This window comes from Ailuropoda melanoleuca, chromosome 7 (genome assembly GCF_002007445.2).
Source record: "Ailuropoda melanoleuca isolate Jingjing chromosome 7, ASM200744v2, whole genome shotgun sequence".
Classification (NCBI taxonomy): Eukaryota; Metazoa; Chordata; class Mammalia; order Carnivora; family Ursidae; genus Ailuropoda; species Ailuropoda melanoleuca.
In genome coordinates this window covers 86,073,621-86,099,595 of record NC_048224.1, presented here as the reverse complement: position 1 = coordinate 86,099,595, position 25,975 = coordinate 86,073,621, and the positions used below count along the sequence as shown (strand labels likewise).

At 47.0% G+C, this 25,975-nt stretch overlaps 1 protein-coding gene across 1 annotated transcript in view; it reads right to left on the bottom strand.

Moving 5' to 3' along the window:
- ERICH6B (glutamate rich 6B) overlaps positions 1–25,975 on the bottom strand; it is a 60,786-nt gene that overhangs the window by 24,150 nt on the left and 10,661 nt on the right. Inside the window, exons 3-7 of the mRNA XM_034663792.1 lie at positions 19,265–19,656; positions 14,209–14,257; positions 10,690–10,868; positions 5,106–5,183; positions 368–456 (exon numbers count right to left, since the gene is read on the bottom strand). Coding sequence (XP_034519683.1) covers positions 368–456; positions 5,106–5,183; positions 10,690–10,868; positions 14,209–14,257; positions 19,265–19,595 — 726 coding nt within the window. The 5' untranslated portion in view covers positions 19,596–19,656. The remainder of the gene's footprint in view (positions 1–367; positions 457–5,105; positions 5,184–10,689; positions 10,869–14,208; positions 14,258–19,264; positions 19,657–25,975) is intronic.

Sequence of the window (25,975 nt, the reverse complement as noted above, 5' to 3'; positions counted from 1 at the left end):
ATCTTTCTGGAATTGAACTTCATTTTTATTGAGGTTTTCTACAAAGACTGATTTGCTTTGACATCTAGATAAATTAAATGTTTTGTTTTGTGCTTTGCTGCCTTCAAACGTGATCTGGAGGGTGTTTATATTACCAGCAGGGCTCTGAAAGCAGGGCTGTGGAATGCTACATCTCGTTTTCTTCTGACCCACTTTGATGTAATATGTGTCATTTAAACTTACTTCTGTTTTAAGAAAAGCTCCCTTGGGCTGTACTAACAATGGAGCGAAGCTAGGAATCCCTGCGCTCCAGAGGTGGTTCCTGGCTGGCCTCGGGCCAACCCTACTCCAACATTTGGAGGAAGGTGGTCTTGAGTTTTTTACTTACCTTGTCATCTATGCCCTCAGCTTCCAATGAGTCAATGGGCTCATTTATTAAATCGTTCCAAAAACTCTCTTTTGTAACAAAATCCAAGACTTTTGATTTTGGAAGTCACAGCAGAAGGAAAGGCATTTGGAAAAAGAACCAAAACAAGAAACAGAAAAACAAAACCAAAAGGAAACAGAGTTATGGCATTTATCCTTGCCTGTTTAAATAAAAATGCATGCATCATTGTTAAGACTTGAAGTAAATTCACCAAATTACCCAAAATTCAACTTGGGGATATTAATAAAATAGGAGTAAAAGGGTCAGTTTCAGTGGCTGACTTTGGAAAGTGTGTTTTCCTGATGGATGGCAAAGGTTCACCTGACAAAGTGACATTTGAGTAAACCCCAAATGAAACAAAGCAATGAGCAAGCAGGCAGATAGCTGGGAAAGAACATTCCTGGCAGGAGGCTAGGAGGTGCAAAGGCCCAGCAGTGACAGTGGGTGGGAGTGTGGTTGACATAACTGACAAACTGTAAGAGGCACAGTATGCCTGGAGAGGAGTGAGTGTGGAGGGTAGCAGGAGTGGAAATGGGGTGGGGTACAGGGCCAGCTCACAGAGGACGTTGTAGGCTGTGGGAAGGATTTTCGATTTATTATGGGAAAGATCTATTCTGAGTGTGATTTTCTCTTGGAAATGTTGAGAAATATTCCTATCTCTTTGCCAGTTTTGTAAAAAATTGCCAATTTCTACACTTGCATAATTGCGAATTAAAGCCTATGAGATGTATTCTCAAGCCAGTGAGCTCATGAAAAGTCCTCCAGAGAGCAAATGCTTTTGTTCTCAAGGTCAGCTACAGCCTAGTGACTCTGGGCCAGGAGAGGGGCTTAGAGCCTCCAGTGTTGACGGGGTGCAAATTGAATCAAAGAATTGATAATTACAACTTGGGCCCCATCTCCTGCTCCCCAGAAGGTGTGGCTCTTGAGGCTGGAGCTCAAAGGACTGGCTCTCGTGTGGTAATTGCGGCCCTGGGGAAATTTCAGCTTCAGGACGACAGCAACCCCTTCCAGCTGGCCCATCCAGGGAGCCCTGAAAATCCACCATGTTGGTGTAGGACTGACTTATTCTGTCTGATTTTGTGTCTCTATGACACCTGTGGAGGTAGAGAAGAGACATTCTTTGTGATCTCTATACACATTAACTTTGTACTTTTTCCCCATTTTGGTTCAATAATGAAAACTCTGGTGGGATAGAGAACACCACTCAGCCGTATCTGCCTTTACCGACACGGGGCTCAGGGGCCTTTCTGCATGCTGACCCCCTATGCCAGCTTCGGTTCGTTTCTGACAGAAACCTGACACATCTGTGATAGACCCTGTGCTGGGAGAACCCTCTCAGCAATTCATTCTCTTAGTTCTTCCATGCACACTGGGGTACTCAGAACTGGCAAGGCACTGGGGCCCTTTCAGCTTGATTCCAAACACACTGTGTGTCCCTAGACTGCCGGCCATGGAAACAGCTGAGAAAAGTTTGAAAAGATGTTTAGGAAAACCTGACAAGAATCCATGGGAGTTCTAACAGGCTCTGAGGAGGGAGCTCCTGTTGGCTGTCACTGGGGAAGGCAGGTGAAAGAACTGGGAAAACGGGTCCAGGCAGACGGAGGGGCAGTACCTCCCACGTGAGATTCTTTGAGTAAGTGCCTGCCCTAGATTGAGAACAAGAGTCTGGCTCTGGCCCTAATAGCTCAGCAAATCCCCATCATTTGTGACTGCCCTGTTTTAATAGGCTTTATGGAATAATACATAGTTAATTGGAGGGAACCAAAACTAGGTGTTTATCGAGGGAAGAAGTACTGTTCAGAAGTGTTCGATTCAACGTAATAATTAACCTTATTAACATCAATGGGCACTGTCTACTTGTCAAGACAAGCATAGTAGATATGCAGTAACAGCCATAACTGGGACAGAAAGAGAAGGAAAAGCTTTCTGCCTAATTAACTTTTCCTTTGGGGACTTCCTTCACCCTCTACCTTTGTTCTAGTGAGATCATTATCTTCCCCTGAAGTGGCTAAGCTCAAAGGTTGGTGCGGATGGGGGAGTGGCAGGCCCTTGAGTGGTGTCACCGAGCTCCTTGACACTCTGGGCCCCCCATCTGCGTAATGGGAACAGTAAGACTCGTCTTCAGGGTGGCGCACCAGAATGCCACCTTAGGTAAGTGCCAGGCATACAGGATTCCCTCAGGTAGGGTGTGTCTTCTCTGGATCTGATCAAGAACAAATCTTAATTTTTCTCCATCCAATCAGTGCCTCTCTTCTAATGGTTTTTCCTAACAGAACCATAGTTCCCGAATTTGGGAGAGATGTTTGAGCTGTGTATCTCTGCCCTGCAGGGCAGATCCCCACATTGTAGATGAGGAAAGGGAGGGGAGACGCAGTAAAAGCCTAGCCCCGGGACAAGCTCTGAAGAATGGGGAAGCCAGCTCCGTTAACAAATAGACACACAGAGGAGACCATCCCGTTTTCACCTCCTCGAACTTTCCTGTAGTAAATTCCTTTTTAGCCTCCACAGGTGGGTGGAGGGATTGACTGGTCTGGTGATTTTTATGGGCACAAATCTATAAGCTATTCTCAGACCTTGCTGCTGGAAGTGTGGTTCGTGGATCACCAGCAGTATGCGCTGCTGGGAGCTTGTGAGAAATGCAGACTTACTGAATCAGAATCTGCATTTTAACAAGATCCCCAGGTGATCATTCTTTTTTTTTTTTTTTTTTTTTAAGATTTTAATTATTTGACAGAGAGAGCAAGAGCAAACAGGGGGAGCTGCAGGCAGAGGGAGAGGCAGGCTCCCCGCTGAGCAGGGAGCCCAGTGCGGGACTCGATCCTAGGACACTGTGATCATGACCTGAGCTGAAGGCAGACGCTTAACCGACTGAGCCACCCAGGCATCCCCCCAGGTGATCATTCTGTACATTAAAGTTTAAGCAGCATGGTTCTAAACTCTCCTGGGGAATGGAATAAAATGAAGAAAATTCTATCGATCAGTACCCTTCTGGAGGTGGTAGGGTGGTGGGTGGGACGCATTGTCTAGAACCTGTGAGTTCATTGATAAGCCACCTGTGTAAGACTTGATCCTCCCCTCAGTCCCCACCATGCTGAAAGACAAGAGATTGTAGTCCCTAAATTGTTTTTTAATAGGATGGGCCTGGTTAACTGTGGGGCTTTTATTTAATGAAATGATAGGTGTCAGATGGGATTTTGCCACCATAAGGATTCTCTCCTGTCCTTTCTCTTCATAGGATTCAACTAACCCCTCCTTAATAAATAATTAAAAGTCTTTACCATTTATAGGAGCTCCAATTTATTCCCTACCAAGGTGCCGTTGGATAAGTATATTTGGAGCGGCCCATGCATCCCAGTCAAGCCCTGCTGCCTAGACCTCAGGTAGCCCAGCAACTGACTGGACCCTCTTTAAATGTGGGGGGTCCCTAGAACAGAGCTCTTGAGTATAGAGATGGACTTCTGTCCCACGTCATTCTGTCTCGCTCCAGAGACCCTCTCCCTATTTCTTATTCTATCCCTCTTCTTCAGGAAAGGACATCGAAGCCCATCCAAAGTCAGGGGCTATGTGCCCAGCATGTCCCTAATTCTGCTCTAGGGCTTGGTGCAAGCTGGACCAGCAAGGGACTCACCCTCCCGGGGCACTATCCCCAGCCCAGGACACTCTGGAGGGAACAGGGATCTTTGGGTATATTATGTTGGGTGTTTACCATTTTCTTCCCTGTAAGACACATCAGGGATAACATATACTGAAAGAGAATTAAGAACAATATTCAATAGGATGTGGTATGGTGAACTTATGTGGATCTTTTTTTTTTTTTTTAAGATTTTATTATTTATTTATTTGTCAAAGAGAAAGAGCACAAGCAGGGGGAGCAGCAGGCAGCAGGAGAAGCAGGCTCCCCACTGAGCAGGAAGCCCAATGTGGGACTCAATCTCAGGGTCCTGATATCATAACCTGAGCCGAAGGCAGACACTTAACTGACTGAGCCACCTAGGCGTCACTTATCTGGACCTTTTGGTCCCTGAGGGAATCAATTTAAAAAGCACCTCCTAAATAGCTGGGGGAGACAGGGTGGAGATCATGTGTTTTGGGATAAGTAGCTTCCATAATCTTCAGCAGTTTGAGGCCTTTTGCTTATACTCAACAAATAATGATTTCCCTCCCTTTGCTCATATTTCATCTTGCACATTAGAATTTAAGTTCTGAGTACAACATAGTGATTCAACAACTCTGTATGTTCTGCTCTGCTCACCACAAGCATGGCTACCATCTGTCAGAGGGTGTGATGGTTTTGTCCATCTTCTATCCTGCCCAGTGTGCAGTAGGTGTACAATAAATGTCAGTAGGTATACAGTAAGTGTCATGGAATAAACTGAGTATGGGTAACCTATTATCTTTCCTTCTAATTCCAGTGGTAAATACTGTTTCCTCCCTCTTCAAAATTAAATTTTAATTCAAATTTGAAAGCACTTGTACCCTTTGGCTCAGTTTCTTCCCTGAGCCCTAAGCCTTGCATTAAGCCCTGGAAATAACACCTTAGCCACAGGCCTTAATTAAGATTGCTTTAGTCTAAAATGGCCAAAAGAGGTCTCTCTTTGGCTGGGAGCAGGCTAATTCTGTTTTTCTTACCTTCTAGTGGGTGGATCTGTAACTTCCACAAGTCATTTAAAATCATCATAAAATTATAAAATTTAAATACCTTCTGAATCCGACTTTAAAGAGGATAGCGTGGTCATTGACGTTTCTTGTCCTGTTTTCATTTTTGGTTTTGCAGGTGCTGTTAGAAGACAGAAGAAGGTGGCCATTTAGCAATTTTAACCTCACACTTTCCGAGGGGTTCATATCAGACATTTAGGTCCTGAGGTTCTTCCTTGGTGCCCAAGGCTAATCCATAGAGGAGAGGAGCAGCTTGGAGGGCGCTGCTGACATATATTGGGTATGCCCCTTCCTCTCCTCCTCTTTAGTTTTGCTAAGTTAATCCAGGATGGCAGTAGAGCAATGGTTGGGAGATGTAGTCCCTCTGTGACCTTCTCCTCTAGTCACCATGGGCCAGTTGGGCTCCTCAAGATAGACAGAATGGCTGGGGTTTGGGGGGGAGATTTTAGAGCTCCAGGTGGCTCCAAGGCCATATGGAGATGTTAATGGGGTATGCCCACCACTACAGGAAGCGGGCATCTCTACTCTTCTATTGCTCACTGAGAAGAGTTCAGTGGTTGCTGGCTGGGAAACCAGGGGGCTATGTAGCACAAATCCGCTAAGATATACAACGGGAGTCTACTGTATTTTTTGAGAACTTTTGTAAGTTCTTGGCTACCATTATTTTATGTCTTCTGGAATTTTGTAGTCCCTATTCCTTTTTGCACCTCCCCCCACTTCTCCCTCTTCCTATCCCTCAGTGCATGCGTGCACACACAACCGATGTATACGAGTCTTCAGGGCAGAAAGTGGCAGACCAGTGGTGAAAAAGCAGAGGCAAACTTCTCCATCCATTCCTGGGGGTGGCAGGATTTGAGCCTGGCCTGAGGTGCCCAGATGAGAAGCCTCCCGCACAGGAGCCGTGTCAGGGCCTGCTAGTTCTTCAGCTGAGACGGAGCCCTGTGCAGACAAGCAGCTCTCCAGCTTTTAAGAAAACTCACCCCACTGTGGCATAGCTCTGACTGGTAGGAGCCATTTCTTTTTCTTAACATATTTCCCCGCAGGGCACACACAGGGAGTCAGGTCTCATCTTTGTGTGTGGCAGACTGCCAGATATTTGAAGGCAACCCTATCTCAGAGCCACGGGTCCTCCAGGCTTACCATTGCCCTTTGCTTCAACGGTGTACGACGTAATCCCCCAGTCCGCCTCATGCCACTCTCTCCTCCGAGTCCACTTCAAACCTCCTGGAGTGTGGCAGCCCCCACACTGAGCAGGTGTCCCAGGCTGGCCCTCCAATGCCAGTGGCCAGTTCACGACTGATTTTCCTTTATGTAACCTTTTAATTGTATTTGTTTACATTAGCTTTTCTGTCACTCACCTCAGTCATAACCACTGACTTACTGAACTTGTGGATGAGTAAAGTATCTACAACAAACAAGGCTTCCCCACCCTGTACTTTTCTACCCTATTATTTTTGTGGGCCCAAGAGCGGGATCTTATATAAATTGGCATTATATTTTATCTAGCTAGTTCCCGTTCAATGTTTCTGCCTGTCAAGATCTTTTAGAATCTGATTACATTATTTCCATCAACCAACAGCTTCAGGTCATCGGCAAATATAAATATCCCTCCCACATCTGTGTCCAGGTCTATGATAAAATGTTGTGCCAGTCAGAGCCCTGTGGCTCCCCCCCTGGAAACAGGGTTGCCTCTGATCTTTAAGCAGTACCTCTGGGTGGTTATTCAACAGTTACCATTCTATCATCTTCCATGAGCATGTGATATTTCTCTATCTTGCCCACAGGAACATCAGGAAGGCTTTGAAAATGAAACCCATTGTGGAATTTGGGCCTACTGGGTTATCACTATTCCTTTTTCTACTAACTTTGCCAAAAAAGTGACCTAAGAGCCAGTATTACTTAATTTGTTCTTGTTGATCTTACGCTGGTTTCTTGTGGTCATTCTGCTCTCAGTATTTGCCCCGACTGGTCACAGACTCACTTCCCAGTTCCTCAGAAACCATAAACGTGATTAAGCTATTCTCGCTCTATAGACTCTCTGGTGGGTGTTTTATTCAGGTCAGGACACAGCAGTTACCATTCCCTTCTGATCTCTTCACCAGTCTTTGGTTTCTGCTATTTCTTGCCTAATTTTGTTGCACCATTTCAGTCCGGAGATCATTTTCCTTCACAGTGAAGTCAAAATTAAATAGCAATTGAAGAACCTGACTGTCTCGGAATCATTCCTCCGCATTGCCCTAAACGGTGGCCCCAACTACCTTGATCTTCTTTTTGCCCCAATCAGATTTTAAAAGGGCCCCTTCTTTTGTGGCTTCTTGCATGATTCTGATGGTGATGATGATGGTGATGGTGATGACAAGGATGATCTTTTGGTAAGAATAAGTTTATCCTGGGCTTCAGCTCTGCTGGCACTATTCCTGGTTTTTGTTTTTTTGTTTTTTTCTAAAGGATTGATTGATTGTGTTTGAGCAGGGGGAGGGGCAGAGGGAGAGAGAGAATCCCAAGCAGACTCCCGGCTGTGGAGTCTGCTGTGGGGCTGGATCTTATGACCCCAAGATCACGACCTGAGCCAAAATCAAGAGTCCGATGCTTAACTTACTGAGCCCTCCCAGGCACCCCTCTCCTGGTACTATTCTTAAGGTTTGAGCCATTTTCCTACCTTTATCATAGGTAACTTTGTTATTTTTTTTTTTAACCTCTGAGTGTGATCTTTCAAAATCCGAGTCCATGGCAGGAAACTGCAGGGATGCTAGTTTGCACTTTTGGGAGTTCTCCAACACTCTTCTCCATCTGGCCAGGTGGCTCGAAGCAAACTGGCCGACAGCTCTTCCTCTGTTTGTCCTCACCCACATTTCTAGACGTATAATGTCTCTTTGTGTACGTATTTCTATACACAGCCCCCTTCCTACCCAGACTGTTTCTTGGGAGTAGGACACACCCTCTCCTCACCATGTCTGATCTCGAGTCAGATGAGGATTCAACAACAATTTTGCAAGTATTGAATAAATATTTATAGGTGCTTACTATGTGCCCGGCCCTGAGTCTTGAGGGTTTTTACAATCATGGATAGAACGCTCTGTGTTAGAGCTTTGCAGTTCTTTATGACCCTGCTCTCTGCCTGGATAGGTAGACACCTGAGGCCATAAATAGTCTTTCTGATCCTCCTTCAGAACACTTCCTTACACAGGTCACAAGGCATTTCTGGTGCCTTTAGTATTCCTTCCATATCAGACCTGCCACTCTCTGTAGTAATAGGTTTCGAGGATTTATCTGGGTGTTTTCCCTCTAGATTCAATTCAAAGTCTTATTTGTTGAGAAGGACCCTGCCATGTAAAATGCTGTTTCTGGCCCCCTGGGGTTGAACAATCCCATAATTTACCAATGCTTTAAAAATAGGAACCTAGGACCCATGAAAATCCTCCGACACTTGAGGTTCTCTGGTTCTTCGATGTTCCTGTGCCTAGGTGTCCTCTGGGGATCTTGTTAAGAGTGCAGACAGGGATCCTGGTGAGGCTGGAAATCTGCATCCTTGCAGGCAACCGAGACAGAGATGCACAGTGGTATCTATGCCTGCTCTCTTCTTTGCTGTTCCCGCTGGCCCTCAACCCCCAAAGCCAGCGTTTTGAATTGCTTTTGCCTTGATTGTCTGTTTCTCCAACAAGTGGATTGGTGGCTTCTGCCCTGGGCTGAAAGCAGATTCTTTTTCACATCTGCCATGCTTGGGAATCCTCAGGATTCTGTACTCCAGCTGCAGAAGGACTGGCTTTCCTCCACGGCCCGAGCCCATCCCCACCCCCAACACATCACTTTCCCTGTGTCACCTTCCTCTCTTGCCTCTGCATGTGGTTTTGAGCTCCATCCTTCCTGGGTTTTTCCTGCACCCTGTCACTCTCTCTTACAACTCTTTAACCCTCAGACGGAAGTATCTTTGTCATCTATTTGCCCCATTCTGTTGCCCAGACACAATCATGTGTATATTATAGGCAAGGTTTATCGGATTATTACCAATGCTCTCCAAAGGACAGATTGCAAACCAAAGGCAGAAGGGGAAAGAATTTTAGAGAATCGCTTGTTTTTCCTTGTGGTTCAGTCTCTGCTCTACTCACCATCCCCTCACATAACTGCAGGAACACTGATTCTGGCTGAGAGGCTCCAACACAGAGCACACTTTTGGTCCAGGCCACCCCTGTCGCAATATTTGATCAGTAGGCATTCACGGTGGGTGGCTAGACTTTTACTAAGCACTAAACATATGTTGGCTGTAAGGAGCTCAGTCCTAGAAGGACACTTAGCTGCAAAACATGGCCCTACAGACCAAATATTCAGAGTGCTTAAAACCCAAATTAGACGCAGACATGACTAGCTCTGTAAATGAAGCTTAGGAACCAAAAGGATCGTGAATGAACAGGTCAAATGAAACCATGACCCCAGGAGGCTCCCTCTCTGGAGGTGGGTCTCCAGTGAGATGAACGGGCTCTGGTGCCCCCCTTCCCTCACTCCAGCCTTCTTCTATCGCTTCTCTCCCCTCCTGCATCCTTTCAAGCTTAGCACTGGCACTTTACAGGCTATTATCCAATAAATGACTTTTAGAATCCTGCTTATGAATATTTAGATAAATGCTCAGGTTTTTCCCAGCTGTCATGCTTATTGACTTTGAGATGGTTCCAGTTGTCAGCGCCCCACCAGAGCGCACATGCTGAAAAAGTCCCCTGTGAACTGATTTCGCCTGTAAAATCTCCCTCATCCTGAGCTGCCTGTTCCATTGAGCTCCTGGCTTGTGTGGGCCTGCCCTCGGCCTTCCCACCCTCCCTCATAGGGTTCCTGGCTCCTAATTCCATTTAACCACATTTGAGCTACAAAACAGAGCAGCACGGATGTGGGCAGGGATGGGAGGTGAGGGGGGAATCTAATTTACCGCTGCCATGACTACAGCTGTGAAATGAATCTGTGAACCCGTGATGGATCAATCTCACGAAGGCGGGATTTAAATTATTAATAATGGCAAGAAATGCTGCTCTGTGTTCCATCCCAGGATCCTAGGGTGAGGGGACTTTGGGCTTAATTGGGTAGAGGATTAAGATTCTCAATGCAATCTTGCCAGACTCTCTCCTCAGTGTCTCCCAGTTGTGGCTACAGAAGTTCATGCTACAGATGGTTTTGGCTGGTTCGGAATCAGGGCCGGCTTTGACTACCTGCTGAGACAGAGTCCCACTTGCCACCATCCACGTGATCATCTGGATACAGCCCATCACCCCAAGGAACCCGTCTGTAATCTGGGAAGCTAATGGCCTGTGTCCCTGAGGGAAATAGGGCTTGTGTTCATGTAGAGCAGGAACAAGAAGACTAATGAAAAGAAAGAGAAAGATTGAAAAAGGTATTTGTTTCAGCACTTTGCTGATGCTTCTCTGAGGGGGGCTGTGGGATGGAGGAAGAGGGTAGCAGGGCTAGTAGAGGAGTTTAACTTCCTACCTAAAATACCACTTCAAATGGCACGGGAAGCAGATGTGTATCAGTAGCATGAGAGGCAATGTCAAGCCATGATATTTCACACCCATGTAATGTATTCCCCCCTGCAGCCCCCCGTGTCATGGCCAGTAGCGTGCAGTTCCTCCCCCCCCCCGACTTACTCTTATAGATCCATTCTGTCTGCGTGCTCTGGTCTTGCCAGGCCAGAAGTTCTCCATCTTGCCGCACGTACAAGGTAGAAGGCGTTACGTTTTCGTATGGAGACTCATGGGGAAGTTCAGAGATGGAAGGGGGGACAGAGAAGAGGATGGCCCTCCTGGAAGGGCTAGTCGCTGCGCTCCTGTCAGAGGGGAGCACAGGGGCAGGTCAATTTCCACACAGGGACCATGTTAGGCACTGGGGGCGATGGCCTGTTGGGAAGGTGGGGTGGCTACTGTCCATCTCATGCAGACTCTGCCCATCCCAGATGGTGGATGTCACAGGTTAGAAGGGACCAGCTAGTAGATGATGGTAAATAGGCCCATGTGCCATTCCAGGCAGCAGACCCCACGTTGCCAATAGCTGCTTTGTTTACTGTAAAAGGCTCTGTGGATGCTTTCAAAGGCCAATGGGCCAGGCTTCCATAACTGACAGTCTGATGTTCCAGAACATTCTCCATCCTTCCTGGCACATGACCCTGCCCAGCCCAGTGACCTTTCCTGCCTTACCGCTGCCTCAGGTGGAATGGGAAAAATACCAAAGTAGATGCTGTAGCAGCTTAAAAATCAAACACCGAGGTCTGTCCCCTCTAGTCTGTCCACTACAAGTACCACCATTATCAAGAAAGGTTTCCACAGGGCCTGATGACAGAGCATTGGCTCTGAGGCAGGCGTCCTGTCATCTCATGCCGTAGGATCAGAAGGGACCACCCCAACACACAGACCCACACTGTGTTCTTCGTCAGGAATCTCTGGCTTTTAACTGGGGGCAAAAAAAAAATGTCATTCAAAGGGATGAGAGCAGTCTTTGGGGTGCTTCAATCCTGAAGTCATCTCATGTAAACTGGCTGAATGGCAGAGACAAGTGTAAGGGAAAATGCCCAACATATAAATGGGCAGTGAGGATGGTTGGTAGAAAAGACACAGACGTTGGTGTCAAATGACACCAGCTTAAATCTAGGCTCCTGCATTATAGTGGAGTAACTTTGGTTAACCTATTTAATGTCTCTGTGTTTCAGTTTCTGTACCTTTTTGATAATCATATCTTTTTCACAGGTCCCCGCCAGGGAGGACAAAGGGAGAGGGGGCAAGTGCATTCCTGGCTGCTGCTGTTCTTACTGGTGAGGTAAGCAGTTCAGTGGTCCTTCAGAGACTGGCCTGTTCCTTGCCTGGGTCAGCATTCTGCCCATGCACAGAGGGATAGGGAGCGGGTGAGGGGCTGCAGTCTGAGGCTGAGGGTGAAGAGGATGAGGGAGAGAAGAGGAGGCCGCTTGCTCTCCGTGGGAGGCTCAGCACCTGTGGGAGTTACAGGCAGATCTTGTTTCACTTCCAAAGGACCCATGGGAAGGCCTGGGTCTGTGCCAGCCTTTGGCCAGGGCATAGCAGCTGTGTTCTCAGGATGAACCACTGAAAAGGGGTAATGGGTCCAAGTGGGCAAGATGGCAGATCCTAGATCAGGTGACCACAGGGATCAAGAACTAATGGACACAGGTAAGCTCTTTAGGCAACTGTCAACTCTTGCCCTGTTCCAGGCCTCAGGGCCAGATCAGGAGACTCTTCTGGGCTCTACCCTTTTAATGGGATAATGCAAGTCCTACCTCACTTACCAGGTGCTCCCTGGGACCCAAAGAGGTAATGCAAGTCCCCATGAAAGGACTTTGGACGTCGAAGCTGCCAAACACACAGAGGGATCATACTTAAGGTAAGGGTGGGCCTGTCTGGTCTTTGCCATCTTCATGTACATTTACTCAGCGTTCTCTCTGCCACACCTGCCCTGGGCTGGGATGTGGCTGGGTCTTCTGGGGCTGCGGGTTGTAGCCTACCTGGGCCAAACGCCAGCTCCCTGTCCCGAATCTGCAATGGAAGGGTGCAGGAGGAGCCTCTCGATCCTAGATCCTGGGGCAATTGGATGGTTCCAGGCCTGCTGCTTCCGCTGTTTTAGAGTGGGGAAGGGGCCTGGTGTGTGCCGGGGGGATTTCAGGGCATGCGTGTAGCAGTCGAGAGGGAGCCTTCCCGTTTGTAAGGGACCTGTGAAATGCTTGACCTGAGCCTGCTTCCTTTTTCCACTCCCTGCCTTTACAAACAAATATGAGTGTAACACTTCTTGCCTAAAGTGGTTTGTGCAGGCTCAGTCTCTCAGCAGCCTGGTGTCAGGAAAATCCAGGGCCTCTCTGATCCCCATGAACTCCTCCGTGACAGGAAAGCTACTCCGCTGGAATGTGGATAAAGGATTGGCTGGATGCCTGTGTTTGGGATAAAGCCGACCGGGAATCATGCTAAGTTTCCATGTGGTGGCTTGCGGGGAGCAGGAGCAGGGGTAAAAACGATCCGTAGCATGTACTGAGCCCCTGCTCTCCCGACCACAGCCTCATGAGGCTGAAACTCTTCCTGTCCCCATTTTACAGACAAAGAACCCAGGGCACAGGGAGAGTGTGTGGTGGCCCAATGGCAGACAGCTGGCTGAGATTCAAACCCGAGTGGTCTGGGTCCAGAGCCCCTGTTCTCAGTCAGACTTTCCTGTGCTCATGGCCCCATTGCTTCACATGCTGTGGGTGTCAGTAACTGAGGTGAAGGGGCCTCCAGAGAGCCACGCCCTCTTATGTGTTGCCTTAGTGGGGGCGATGCTGTCTGATCCACGTTGCTGAGCCCCCAGGAGTGTGAAGTGTGGAGCTCAGGGGCCAGTGGAGAGCAGCAGCGGGGGCCGGCTTCACCAGGCTGAGGGGCATCCCTCGAGTTGTAGCTGGTAGCTTCCCTTCGCAGCAGAGCAGGGATCTCATTCCACCTTCTCACCATAACCAAACTGGCCTTGTGCTTTCTTTGTACCCAGTGCCAACCCACTTCACCAGCGGACATAAATGCCCTGCAGTCATCCTTGGGGGAGGGATTGTAGGGGATGAGACACAAGGATGAGGACTGTGAGACGGAAGTCTGGGGTACCCCCTGCCTTGGTTTCTACAGAGCTGAGCACATAGGGGCATTTATTCCAGAGGTATGTTAAGTGATGGTCTTGCATGTGCGAAACCCTATGGCAGTTTAATGAGTGCTCACTGAAGGGTGACTGAGACCTTGGAGACATGCCCAAGTAAGGAAGATGACGACTCCGTTTCAGGCATTCTTCCATCTGTTCACCGTGAGTGTGACACAAGCCCCTTGCTATCTTTCCCTGGTTGAGACCTTCTCTGCAGACTCAGATGGCTCTTGCCCTTTTGTCTCTGTAGTTCTGGGCACCCAGGATTTGGATCTTGGGACCTGGCCCTCATCCCATGAGTATGAGTGGTGGAGGGGTCAGTGGTGGGAGGTCCTTTATGTATGACTGCCAGAGATACCCTCCCCCCGCCTGAGTTCCTCTTTCCTCAGGGGGCCTGAACCCTGCACCTCCACACCACCCGCCCCCTATTCCCGTCTTCGGGACTGCAAACGCTCCTGCTGCATCATCCCTAAGCGTGAATTTCCACCTAATTCATCCCAAAAGAAAAACATTACCTTGTGATAAGATGAGGCAGGGTTTGATATGAAGAAGACATCTTGAATTCTGTTGGAAAAAAACCAGAAAGACAATATTGAAAAAAAAAAAAAGGCATCTTTTTTTCTATTTAAAAATGTGTTGTTAAAAATGTGATGTTGGCTTTGGGGTAGAGAGGCCCTGGTTTATAGAATTCTTCTATTTTTACTTTTCACTAGTGTTGTCTCTCTTAATGGTTTCCCTGAGAAATGACAAGGTTAAATTTTATAAAGTCCATGCGAACTCAAGAGAATTTTCACAAAATCACGGGTTTTGGAAATTCAAGTTTGCATGTTCACCTTGCAAGCCTTGCTCTGTCGTGAGATGAAGGATTTCTGTACAGAAGAGGTGATGGAGGTTCAGAGGGTCTAAATATTTTAAAAATGAGTTTTAATTTCAAAGAATCTGTTTGTGTCATTTAATCACCCATTTGCCTTGAATGATACATCAAGAATTTCATGTAAAATTGGGATAGAATAGGCCATCAATTCTAATAATAGAGACCAGCCCAGTGGGAGTAGTAAAGAGATGAGAACCGGAAATTGAAATTTGAAACTTAAATGTTCAACACTTATGCTTATCCATAGTTTACCCATGCCACAGAATACTATTCAGGAATATTACTTGGCTGTTAAAATGATAGTTATAAAATTTAACCAATACGGGCAAATATTGAAGTCACAATTCTGTTGCAAAAGTAAAATACAAACTTGTACATACAGTATGTTTAAAACAGTAAAAACACAACAGAACAAAGCTACAAAACAAGGACCACCACCACCACTGAACATAGAAAAAATAAGAGTGGGAAGGACAGAATCAAAATCACTTAAGAGTGAATCAGCTTTATTTATATTTGGATATTGGTAGATGGAGTGATGCTTTTCAGATTTCTGCTTTTCAAATTTTCCATTAAAAAAATGAACAAAAGTAGAGTTTATTTCTTTTTATGTCATTCTCCTAAAATTAAAATATGCACATAATTTATTAAAAAGCCCAAACAAAGGACAGGAGGAAGGAAAGGAGAAAAGAAGGAGAGGTGATTACAAGGGAGAAGGGAAGCCTAGGGAGCCTGTCCTGGCTCCTCTAATGATTTTCCATGACCTTGGAGTAGTCTCCTACCCTCTCTCGGACTCCAGGTTCTTCATTTGTGAAGTGGGGATAAATAATGGCTGGGAGAATTTAAGGAGACAAAGATCATGAAATATGCGATACATGCCCTATGCCCCTGGACTGCTCACTGACCGTCTGGGCAAGATATGTACAGAAAATGCTGCTGTTTGTTTGGGCGCAGAGGGGAGGCAGTGCGTGACCAGCCCTGGGGCTCGGCGTCTCCCCCACCAGTTGTACTCAGGGCACCCTGGTTGTAGAGCTCTGTCACCATCTGTGAAGTTTCCTGGCTGACAAATTGGCTGGCTCTCCCATCCCTCTCTTATCAATATATTGCACACTTTTCTTCTTAAATACACAGAAAACTGCTAGGTGCCCTGTGGGAAAGGGTTATTGGGGCAGCAACTCTCAATCGGGAAAGGCAAAGGAATTATAATAGCATTTAGGCCAAACAGCATTTGGAGCTATGGAAAAGGGAGTAGAAAGGGTAAAGAAAATCAAATCCAGCAGATTATGCATATCAAAATACTATTGAGCAAAAACATTATAAACCAAAATTAATATCCTGTGACATCTCTATGGCATTATTTGCCACAGAACAGAATTCATCTTTAGGAAGGTCTTGGGTTCTAAAAAAAAAAAAAAAAAAAAAACAGAACCAAAAGGGGCCTCATTATGGGGTGGTGTTGTGTTTTATGACAGCGTGATAGTAACATAGATGGTACCTCCTTCTAGCACCCCCTGTCCATGTGAGATCAGAAGGGCGTTTTTGCACCTTACAACGGTGTGGTGTGGGAGAGCTTTCAAAGCATTTTTAGATATATTTTTTTCATGTAAATATTGCTACCACAGTGTGAAGAAAGGTATTTTTATACACGGGGAAACTGAAACTTAGAAGGTGACATGCCCAAGGTCAAAGGCCCTACCTAGATGTGCTGGATACTCTGACACCACAGCATGGACACCCACGTTTTACAAAAACTATTTGGAACCTCTCAGGGAGATCAGTCATATGGCCTATTGCTTATTCAGTGATGACTAAGCTGCTTTTATATTCAAGTTGCTCATCTAATTTTATTGGATTTCCCCACAAACCATGGGGAAAATCATTTCTTTAAAGAAGAGAAAGAGGGGAATAGGTTGTAAGTGTGACCCTACCCTGATTTGTCCTGGGCAGTGGGAGTCTCTGAAATTGATGTGCCTGCACAGATCCCTCCCACACCCCAGTTCATCACATCTTATTTTTTTGTTATGTCCAATCCACAGATTGGGATGGGGCATGTAGTGGTGGGAAGTGTAAACAACCCTTCACAAGTCAATGGTAGGGGACTCATAAAATACAGAACAACAACAAGAATAGCTAACGCTGGAAAGCCTTCAGATGCTATGTGCCTGGCGTAGCTCGTGATGCTTTATGTGACTGAATCCCTCTCATCTTCACAGATATCCTATAAAGTATGTCCATTGTTATTCCTAATTGATAGTTGAGAAAAACCAGCAGGCAGAGGGGTTAATGACTTGCCCAAGTTTGTGCCCTAAGAAGTGGGAGACAATTGACCCTCAAACTCAGGCAGTTAAGCTCCTGAGAGAAGAAGGAAACAGTGTTCTTTGCGAGAGACTCACATCTACCCCCAGACAGACAAATAAATGGCACTCCTGCTTCTCTGTCCCAGTCTGGTCCTGTGGCAGATATCACTAGTCCCTCATGGCACTCTTTCCTGCTGAGCCCAAATGGGCCCTCAGAATCTTCCTTGACATATACTCCTCCAGTAGTCTCTAGCAAGTAATCCATCAGCCTGAGTGATAGAAGCCCATTTGTCATTCCTAGGGCCCATTTTCAATTAATTTATAAAAGGTGTTTCTAAAAATAAGTGCAGGTGCGTGTGTGCGTGTGTGCACACGTGTGTCTGACTTTATGAAATGAATGAAATTAAACTTGATTCTATTTGCATGCACTGAGCATTTGCTAGGGGTCAGGAAGGCACTCTTGTGCCAAGGTCTCAACAAATTTCTATCTTAAAGGTATTGGCAAAATATTCCACATGAAGAAATCTTGATGTAAATTCTTTTGAAAAGTTCTGAATCTGTTGTAGACCCCTTCTTAATTTAGGGCTTAATTTAATGTTTTGTTCAGTGTGGCTTGCTACCCTGGGTTTTCACACACCAAGACATTCTTCCATGTGCCTTTAAAGGCATTTTAGCATTCCTCTACAGTTTTTTCACTGCCTCTCCAAATTTTGCTAGCAGGGCATTTATTTTCAAAGCTTTTGCTTTATACACAGTTCCATTCACTTGACAGCATTGTATTTGTCTTACTGTAGTGGGTAATATATTTACAAAGACCCAGTGCATACAGGGGACATGTTAAGAATGCTTGATTCATACTGTGCAAAAGAAATGGCCCGAATGCTGTCTTTCAGAATTAGAATTACACTTGGTATTTGAACAGCAGGGATATTAGGATTCTGAGAGGGAGCTTCATGGCAGGGCACACACAAAAGACAGTTTCCCAGCAATAGAGGCTTTACCTCTCCAATGCCCCAACGAAACTTCCATGAGGGTAGGAGGAATCTAGGATGATGCATCTGTTTTGAAGAAGAGGGATGTAAATGCGTGTGTGCCAGCTAAGAACACCCAGCTCTTAGGATGTAGTTGGTGTGTAATCAGATTGGGATTTAAAAATTCAAGCTGCCCGAGTGGCTCGCAGTTGGTAACAGAATCAGATCCAGAAAAATAATGTAGTCCTGTTTCTAGGTCAACATTAGCAATGATGAAGATGACCTGGATGTTTGACTTTCTGAACCTGGTTGGATATGGCCATGCAGTCATGACAGCAAGGGAAGGCACCACATGGGCCTAGGAGAAAGTGGGAATCAGCCACCTCTAGCAACAGCACAAGCAGTCCACTGCCAAATAATAAAACCCAATTTAAGGAAAACGTGCCAATCAAACAGTATTGGGTGAGAGAAATCACTCCAAAGTGAAATACTGACAGGCAGGATAAGACGAGGCCTTCCAGAGGCCTAGTGGGCACTGCGAGAAGCATACTAGTGTCTGTTGACCTAGCAACAGATTGTGGAATAGATTCTAGGAAATAAATAGAGGTTGTTGATATAACTGAGCTCTAAGGTTGCTTCGCAAAGTGCTCTTTGAAAAAGTAACAAAATCAGAAGCAATGAATGATTAATAATAATCAGGAATTGATTAAAAATATTATAGCTTGCAAATACAATACAGTGTGATGTAGCTATTAAAAGGATTTGTAGAAAATTTAATAACATGAAATGTATTCATATAAGTACGAATACTTACATGTGTTAATGGAAGTATGTAATATAAGTATTATATGTCACCTGCTTTTAAAGGTATGTTTATTTATAATTTTATATACATATATAAATTATTATATGTAAAGCATAATATACCTTAAAAAGCAGGTGACACACACTTTATAAAGCCTGGGGAGGATGTGACCAAAGTGTGGAAGTGATTGTTCCCTTCTGGATGGTGGTGATGTTTGCTTTCTTCGTTTTTCTTACATATAGTTTCTCAAACATCCACCATAAACATGTATTACTTGTGCAATAAGGAAAAGACACAAATTATAGGGTATGTTTTGCTTGTTTTGTTTATGAATGGGGCTTTATGTTCACTAAGCCTCTCTGCTCTGTGGGCACGGTGCTTGGGGGCACGGCCACTGAGGCCGAGCAGAGAACTCCATCAGTGTGTCTACCTGTCGGCACCGTGGGCGGGGTTGACAGACTGAGCTGTGGCTCTGTCCCAAGTTTGATCTTTTTTCCTGGGCATGGCGGTGAACTAAAGTTGCTCTCTTTTAGGAGGCCCCCCTCCCGATATCCCCTCCCTGATACTCTTCTTCACACACACCCTCTTTTCCTTTCAGATACTCTCCCTCGTCCAGACACTCACCGTCTTCCGGATACTTTTCAAACAGATCCTCTTTTTCTTCCAGATGTTTTTCCTTCTGTAGATGCTTTCTCTCCTTCAGGTACTCCGGAGTCTCATACAGATATGTGTTCTCTTTCAGGAACATTTCCTCCTCCAGGTACTTGTCTTCCTCAGGATAGATTTCCTCTTCCACATACTCATTGTCTTCAGGAGATAGATAGTCTGTCTCTGAATGCTCATCGTCCTCTCTCTCTTCTTCCTCTGAAGACAAGGTCTGTGTGGAATACTGGGATGTTGTGGGAAGGGAAAGAGGGGATGTTCCTCCTGATGACTGATTATTTTCGGCAGACATGTTGGGGCAGGATTAAGCTGATGAAACCCTTCAGCAAGCAGCAGGCAGTTGCTTTACCATCCTGGTAACCAAGAAAGGAATAAAATCCCATTAGTCAGTAATTGCCCACTGCATATTGATTTAAATCCATTTTTGTTCACTCATTTCATTCAGTAGGCTTTGGATGGCCCTTTGAGTGTGCAGATCATGGTAGCCCATGAAAAAGCCCATGAAAAGACACAAACAAAGGGGAACAGAGGTTTTACCCTCAAGGAGCTGGTCGGAGAGACCACACCCAAAGGCTACACCTTTGCAATTACGGCACAATATGAAGTGAAGGAGTGATTCAGTGTTTGGTGGTGGCGTCATCAGAGAAGACTTTTAGTTTCTGTCAAAAACTATTTATTGCCACAATAAACAAGACAGAGGATGCCTTGCAGGAGCTTGAAATATGGTGAGAAAAACAGGCACGCAAATGGGTTTCTATACACAAAGTGCCAAGCGGAATGGGAGAGGTACCGGTGGGGTGGGACAGTCAGGGGGACCGGGGCCTCGGTCAGTGGTCAGCAAAGGGCCCCGTCATTGGAGGTCTGCCAGGCACATGCTCGAGGCCATCACAGGCACTGACTCCTCTGCCAGAAGCACCACCCACCGTTCTTTCCCTCAGCAAACACTTATTTTTACTTCCCAGCTCCAATACAGCTGGGAGCACCTTGGCTCCCCTGGGAAGTCGTGCGTGCTCCATCCTAAGCTTCTCTGTACCTTCTATATCTTCATGAAAGTAACTGTTTTGGGATATGCAGGGTTTGCTTGCACATCTGTCTTTCCAACAGAGTGTGAACGTTCTGAGGGCCAGAACAACAGATTCTTTTTTAAAAATATACTCGAATCCTTTTACTCTTTTCCTTCACCACTGACTACCTGCAGTGAGCCATGTCATTGCCGGGTGGGATGACTGCAACTCTTTTTAGACTGGCCTTCCTGTGAGCTCGGCTGCCGTCCCCCTATCATTGTCCAGGAAGAGTGGTCAGTGGGAACACAGAAATCAGATCATGATCTCCAGTGCTTTCCCCCAAGGGCTTTCCATTGTACTTGGAGCAAGCTGTAAACACCATTCCATAGCTTCTAGGCCCTGTGAGGTCTGGTGCCTGCCAGGCTCTCTGACTTTATCTCTTGCCATCCCTCCCCTGTTCTCCCACCCCGAGAGTCTCTCCTGTAGTACTTACTGTATTTCTGATTATGTTTCTCTGCTTACTTGTCCAATCTTTCGTTTCCACTAGACTATAAGTGTCTAAGTGACAGTGACTTTATGTGACCTGTTCCCCACTCTGTCTCCAGTGGTTAGCTTGGTGCCTGAGGCTTAATGAAGGTCCAATAAATCTATGATCAGTGACTGAGTGAAGGGCAGGAATCGATGGCTCTAGAGCACTGTGTCTCAAAGTTTTAAAAAGGATAATACTTATTCTGCACAAGGGGACAAGTTGGAGAGGCTGCTCATTGTGGAGGCAAAGTGTCCGGAATCTTCTGATTTGCTCCAAGGACTTAATGGAGCAATATCTTGGCCTTCCTTTTTTTCAGATCTTAGACCAGGAAGCCCTGTTTTAGGGAACTGGCTGGATGAGATCATAGGATCTCCTGCCAGCACGTGGGCAACCTGATGCCCAACCTGAGAAGTGTGATGCATGAACACATTTATAGTGTGCCATTGGGCTTATCTGTCCACCTGCAGGGTTGCTAGAACCCTTGGATTATCAGATTCTGAGAGGATTAGCCTGGGGCAGAGGGTGCTGCCCAAACTTCCTTTGAAAGGACTTGCTGCCCAGCTGTGGGGACTGTGGTCTACAGACCGCCTCCAGCCACCAGGTCCTTCAGGAACTGCCTTGGCGGCAGAGCCACCTTCTCTGGGCAGCCCGCATCTGCTGACTGAGCAAGGTGTGGGGTGCGGGTAATGTAAGTCCGTTGGACTCAGGCAGGTCAGCTTTAACAGGCAAGCTTGCAGAGCCTGTTGCACAGAACCGTTCCTTTCACCAGTCCTTCCTGGCCTTTCTCGGGCCTTGGTCCCTAATATACACCTTCTATTTCCACTGGTTGCACCTTATGGTCTGCATCTTTGAGTCCATCTCCGGACAACCCACCCTGTGACAGGCAGCTTCACAAAGCGTAAACCGACTGCAGAATTGGGAAAAGCAAAGGGGAAAGTCCTCAGAGGTAGTTTGGTGTTTTAGAAGGTTGGAGGGTAGGGAGTAAGCAGAGCTGCCTGGGGCGGGGAAAAGGGACCTAACAGAGAATTGACTTGGTGGTAAAAGCAAGGGCAGAGCCAGTGGGTGGAGCGCTTTATGAAGCATTTTGTGCTGGGTGCTAACTGGGAAGGCGAGAGGATTAAAAACTCCAGAGCACAGGGTTCTTGCGGTCATTTCCCAGAAACAGCAGAGACCCTTTCCTCCGGCACTCACAGCTCTGTGGTCTGCATGTGTGTTTTTAGTAGGCTCCCACAATTGCAGCACGGTGAGCTGTAAATCACACCCGTGAGGGGGTGGGGGGGGCGGAGAACGCCTTTGAGGCAAAGGGTGAGCTATGGGAAAGCGTTGGGGCCTACATCTATGTCTACCGGAGCCTCCGCTGTTTTAAAGGAGCCCCCTCCCCAGGCCTATTTTGACTTAAAATCTGAAATGTGCCAGTTACTATAGCTGTCCATTTCTGACCCCTGCTCGCTCCTGAGCCCGGCTCCCTAGGCCGGCAGGAGAAGGAAGGGACTGGGGAAAACGAGAGCAATCGGAGACCGGGTCTGTTAAGCCCTACCCCAGGAGCGGCGAGGGAGCACGGGTGGGCACCAGCCACTCCATCAAAGGCATGCTTACACGTCGGGGATTTCCTACTTTTTATACTTTTTAGCTGCTTGAGATCAAGGGTCAGAATCACTGGGTCCCCTGGATGGCCCCGAATGCATTTACCAACGGCATGATATCATTCAGGGATAAGGACCTTTTCTTTCCGTTTTCTCACCAGGCCTCGCAAAAGAGCTCAGTTCGCTGCATTCTCATTTCAACGATCAGAAAAGAAACTGCACTCTTGACCTTCTCCCCTTAATTCTGCTAGAAACTTACAAGAAAAGCCATCGGGCAGAAATAAATATCAAGGCAACTTGATACCCAGTGTCTGAGGCAAACATCCGGGTTTTGACTTGTGATTCGGATCTCGACTCATTTTGACCCCGGTTCCTGACACATTGTGGCTTAATTTCTGGGGTTACGGCAGGAAACATCCACTTTATAATGGCCAATCATGGGTCATAAAATTTTAGACTGGCTTCACAAAATGGCTGCGTCAATCAAACCAGGCTGGCAGACATATTTTATTCAGCTTAAGTAATTTTTAAAAGAAATTGAGAGTGAATATTTAGAATTGTCAGAATTCACAAAAAAAATTAAGAGTTCTGGCTTCTCTTGGAAGCAGGAATCTCAGGCAACCCCTTCTTGGTTTTCCCAGGTGGAGACGGGGCTGCTGAGGTGAGGTTGCCTCCCCGCAATGGGGCTGCACAGTCCATTTCTGGTTCCGTCCCCACCACTACCTGTAATCTGTTCAGACACTCAGGGAGGCTCATCCTCACACGGGTCCTGTTGTTTTGCTTAGAGTAGAGCCATGGCTCTCTGTCTCTGGCAAAAGTTGGAAAACAAAAGATACACTAGAAGGACGGATATTTCTCACACTTTGCCTACACATGCATTGGCTTTATCTTTCTGGCCCCACAGAGCGATGGGGCCTTTGCTCGAGGCTGTTTGGTTCAACACTGAACCCATACCTACCGTGGTGATTGGCACATGATAGACACTCTGTAATACCTGTTGAGTGAATAAATGAAAGAGCAAAGAAAAGTATTAAGGGTTAAATATATACTGTGTGCATTGCCAAGGATATTTGCTGATTATGTACATATGCTTATTTAATGAAGAGGGTAGAACTTTATAACAGAGGTCACCGTAGGACCACAGTCTTGGAGGTTTAGATCTACGTAACCCCTTCCACATTGCACTGTAAGTGAGAGGCCCAACTGATTTCCCTTCAGTGATTTTTTTGGGGATCCCATTTTTCATGCTGAGGCGTTGAGGCCAGGATCCCCAAACATTCTTAGTTTGAAATACATGAGGAACACATAAGTAATGTAATAAGTAGAAGAGAGTAGTCCCCTTGTAAATGGCTGATCTCATGAAAAATAACAGCAACCCCTGGCTTCCAAGTGAGTGACCTAAAGAAAGGCTCCATGTTCTGATTGTGGCTTTTTAGGTAAATGGATTGGTAGGGTCTCGGCACTGGTTTCCAAGATGGGAGGGTGGTGCTGCTCCTGAGTTGTTCTTTGCCCCTCTCCCTGGGGCTGGGGCTCTACAGACTGGCTGCGGGGCTTCGTGCTTTGGAAGTCAAGTGCATGCAAAGGGACTTGCAGTTGGGTGGGAACTAAGTCCTTGGGGCAGGAAATTGGGCTGCCCCATGAGAATGAGCATGTTTGCTTTGCACAGCTCATGTGGCCCCACATGAAGGCTCTGGAGAGAGAGGGGGATGGAAAGACATGCAAGGACGTGATTTGTCAGCTCTCCTCCCCTCACGCCTCCTCCTGGGTCCTCCTGTGCCCTCTGGACATCAGGACAGCTATGTTTCCAGGGAAGCAGCCCAAGGACCTCAACTGATCCTTGGTCTGTCAGCACCAAATGGCCGCTCTTTGTCATCACCATCCTCCCCCTTTGTGTTCTCAAAAGAAGGGAGGGGTCTGGCTTTTCTAACAGGGAAGGCATTTGGAAGCCCAAGTGCCCTCTGGTCCCTGCACACTGGTTCCAGTGTCCAGCTCCCTGTCGCAGCCAGGGCTCCCTTGCTGGACGTCCCCTCCCCCAGGGTCCAGCACACACCCGCTGATGGACCCTTCCAGGTCCAGCCCTGCCAATCCCCCTGTGCTCCAGCAGGGGGGACAGCTTTGTAGACTGGCCACTCCCCATCAAAGACTCAACACTGCTTCCCACAGAACCGCGTCAGAGGGTCCGCAGAGGAGGACTCTGTGTGGAAAGGGAAAATTGAAGCAAGAACAAGAAATAAACTTCTGAAAGTGCTAGCAGAAGGGCATGGTGGTTAGGATCTGGGGCCAGGTTTCCTGGGGTCAAATCCAGCTTGGCCACCTACATGCGACTTTGAGTGAGTTTCTTAACTCCCCTGTGACTTAATTTCTTAATCTGAAAAATGAGGAGAGTGGAGAGAACCAGTCTCCTGTGAGGATTCAGTGAGGCAATACATGTAATTAAGTTGCGCCAGACACAAACGTGAGCTATGTTGTTATTGCACACTTATTCCTGAAGTGTGAGTGTGTGTGTGTGTGTGTGTGTGTGAGCATGTGTGTGAGTGTGTGTGTGCACCTTATTTAGTTCATGGCATGGGGACAGAAAAAAGAGACTGCTTTCTGCTGCCCTGCTCCCTGGTAGCTACTGCAGCTTAGTGAGAGTTTGGGAGATTAGGGTCTGTCTTTCATTCAGGTCCTGGTGGCTGGGCCCTGGGGAAAAAGATGGCCAGGGATATTGCCAGAAGTGAGCTCCCTTATCCTTGGGAGGCTGGAACCCTCCTTGGAAGACTGCCTGGCCCCAGGGAATGTTATGGTGATGTCTTTCTGGCCAGGACACACCTCCTGCATAGTGGCTCAGTCTGTTTTCTGACTCTCAGCCCTGATCTCAGGAAGCTGTTATCTAGAAACAGGAGGCAGCCTGGCTCATTCAGCTTTCACAGCTGTGATTCAGCCGGGCTCGAACTGCATCAGGGCCTTTCTCACTCTGACTTCTACTCCATCGTCTGCCCCTTTCATCCCTGGGGGAGCCACAACGAAGGGTTCTCACTCCTCTTCCCCCTTGACGGTCTCTGAAGTGTTTGGAGATAGCAGTCAGACCTTTTCCCAGGGCCCCAGGCTCGGCTCTCCAACTGCCTTCTTGGCATCTCTGCTTGGACATCTACTAGACCTCTCGGACTCGCTGTGCCCAAACCGCGATCCTGCTCTTCTCCCCTTGCCCCTCAGCTGCTGACAGAGCCCTTGGAGTCCTCCCGTCTCCTCCTCACCCTGCCGCCCAGCCACGAAGTCAAGCTGTCTCCTCCTTCAAAGGATCTCCCACTTCCTACCTGCCCCTTGTCTGGTCAGCACCCCACCCTGCCTCGACTGTTGCAGCCCTCTGCTAGCCACAAATTCTCCATAGGTAGCCTGCTTTTAAAACTGAGGTCCTGTCACCTCACCCGTCCATGCAAAACCCTGCAATGGCTTGCATCTTGCATTGAAAGTCAAAGCCTTTTCAGGACTGCAGGTCCTTCCCGCTTGGCCCCCACCACCTCTCCCAACTGCCTCCTCCTGCCCTCTCCCTCCTCCTGCTCCTGCCACACAGATC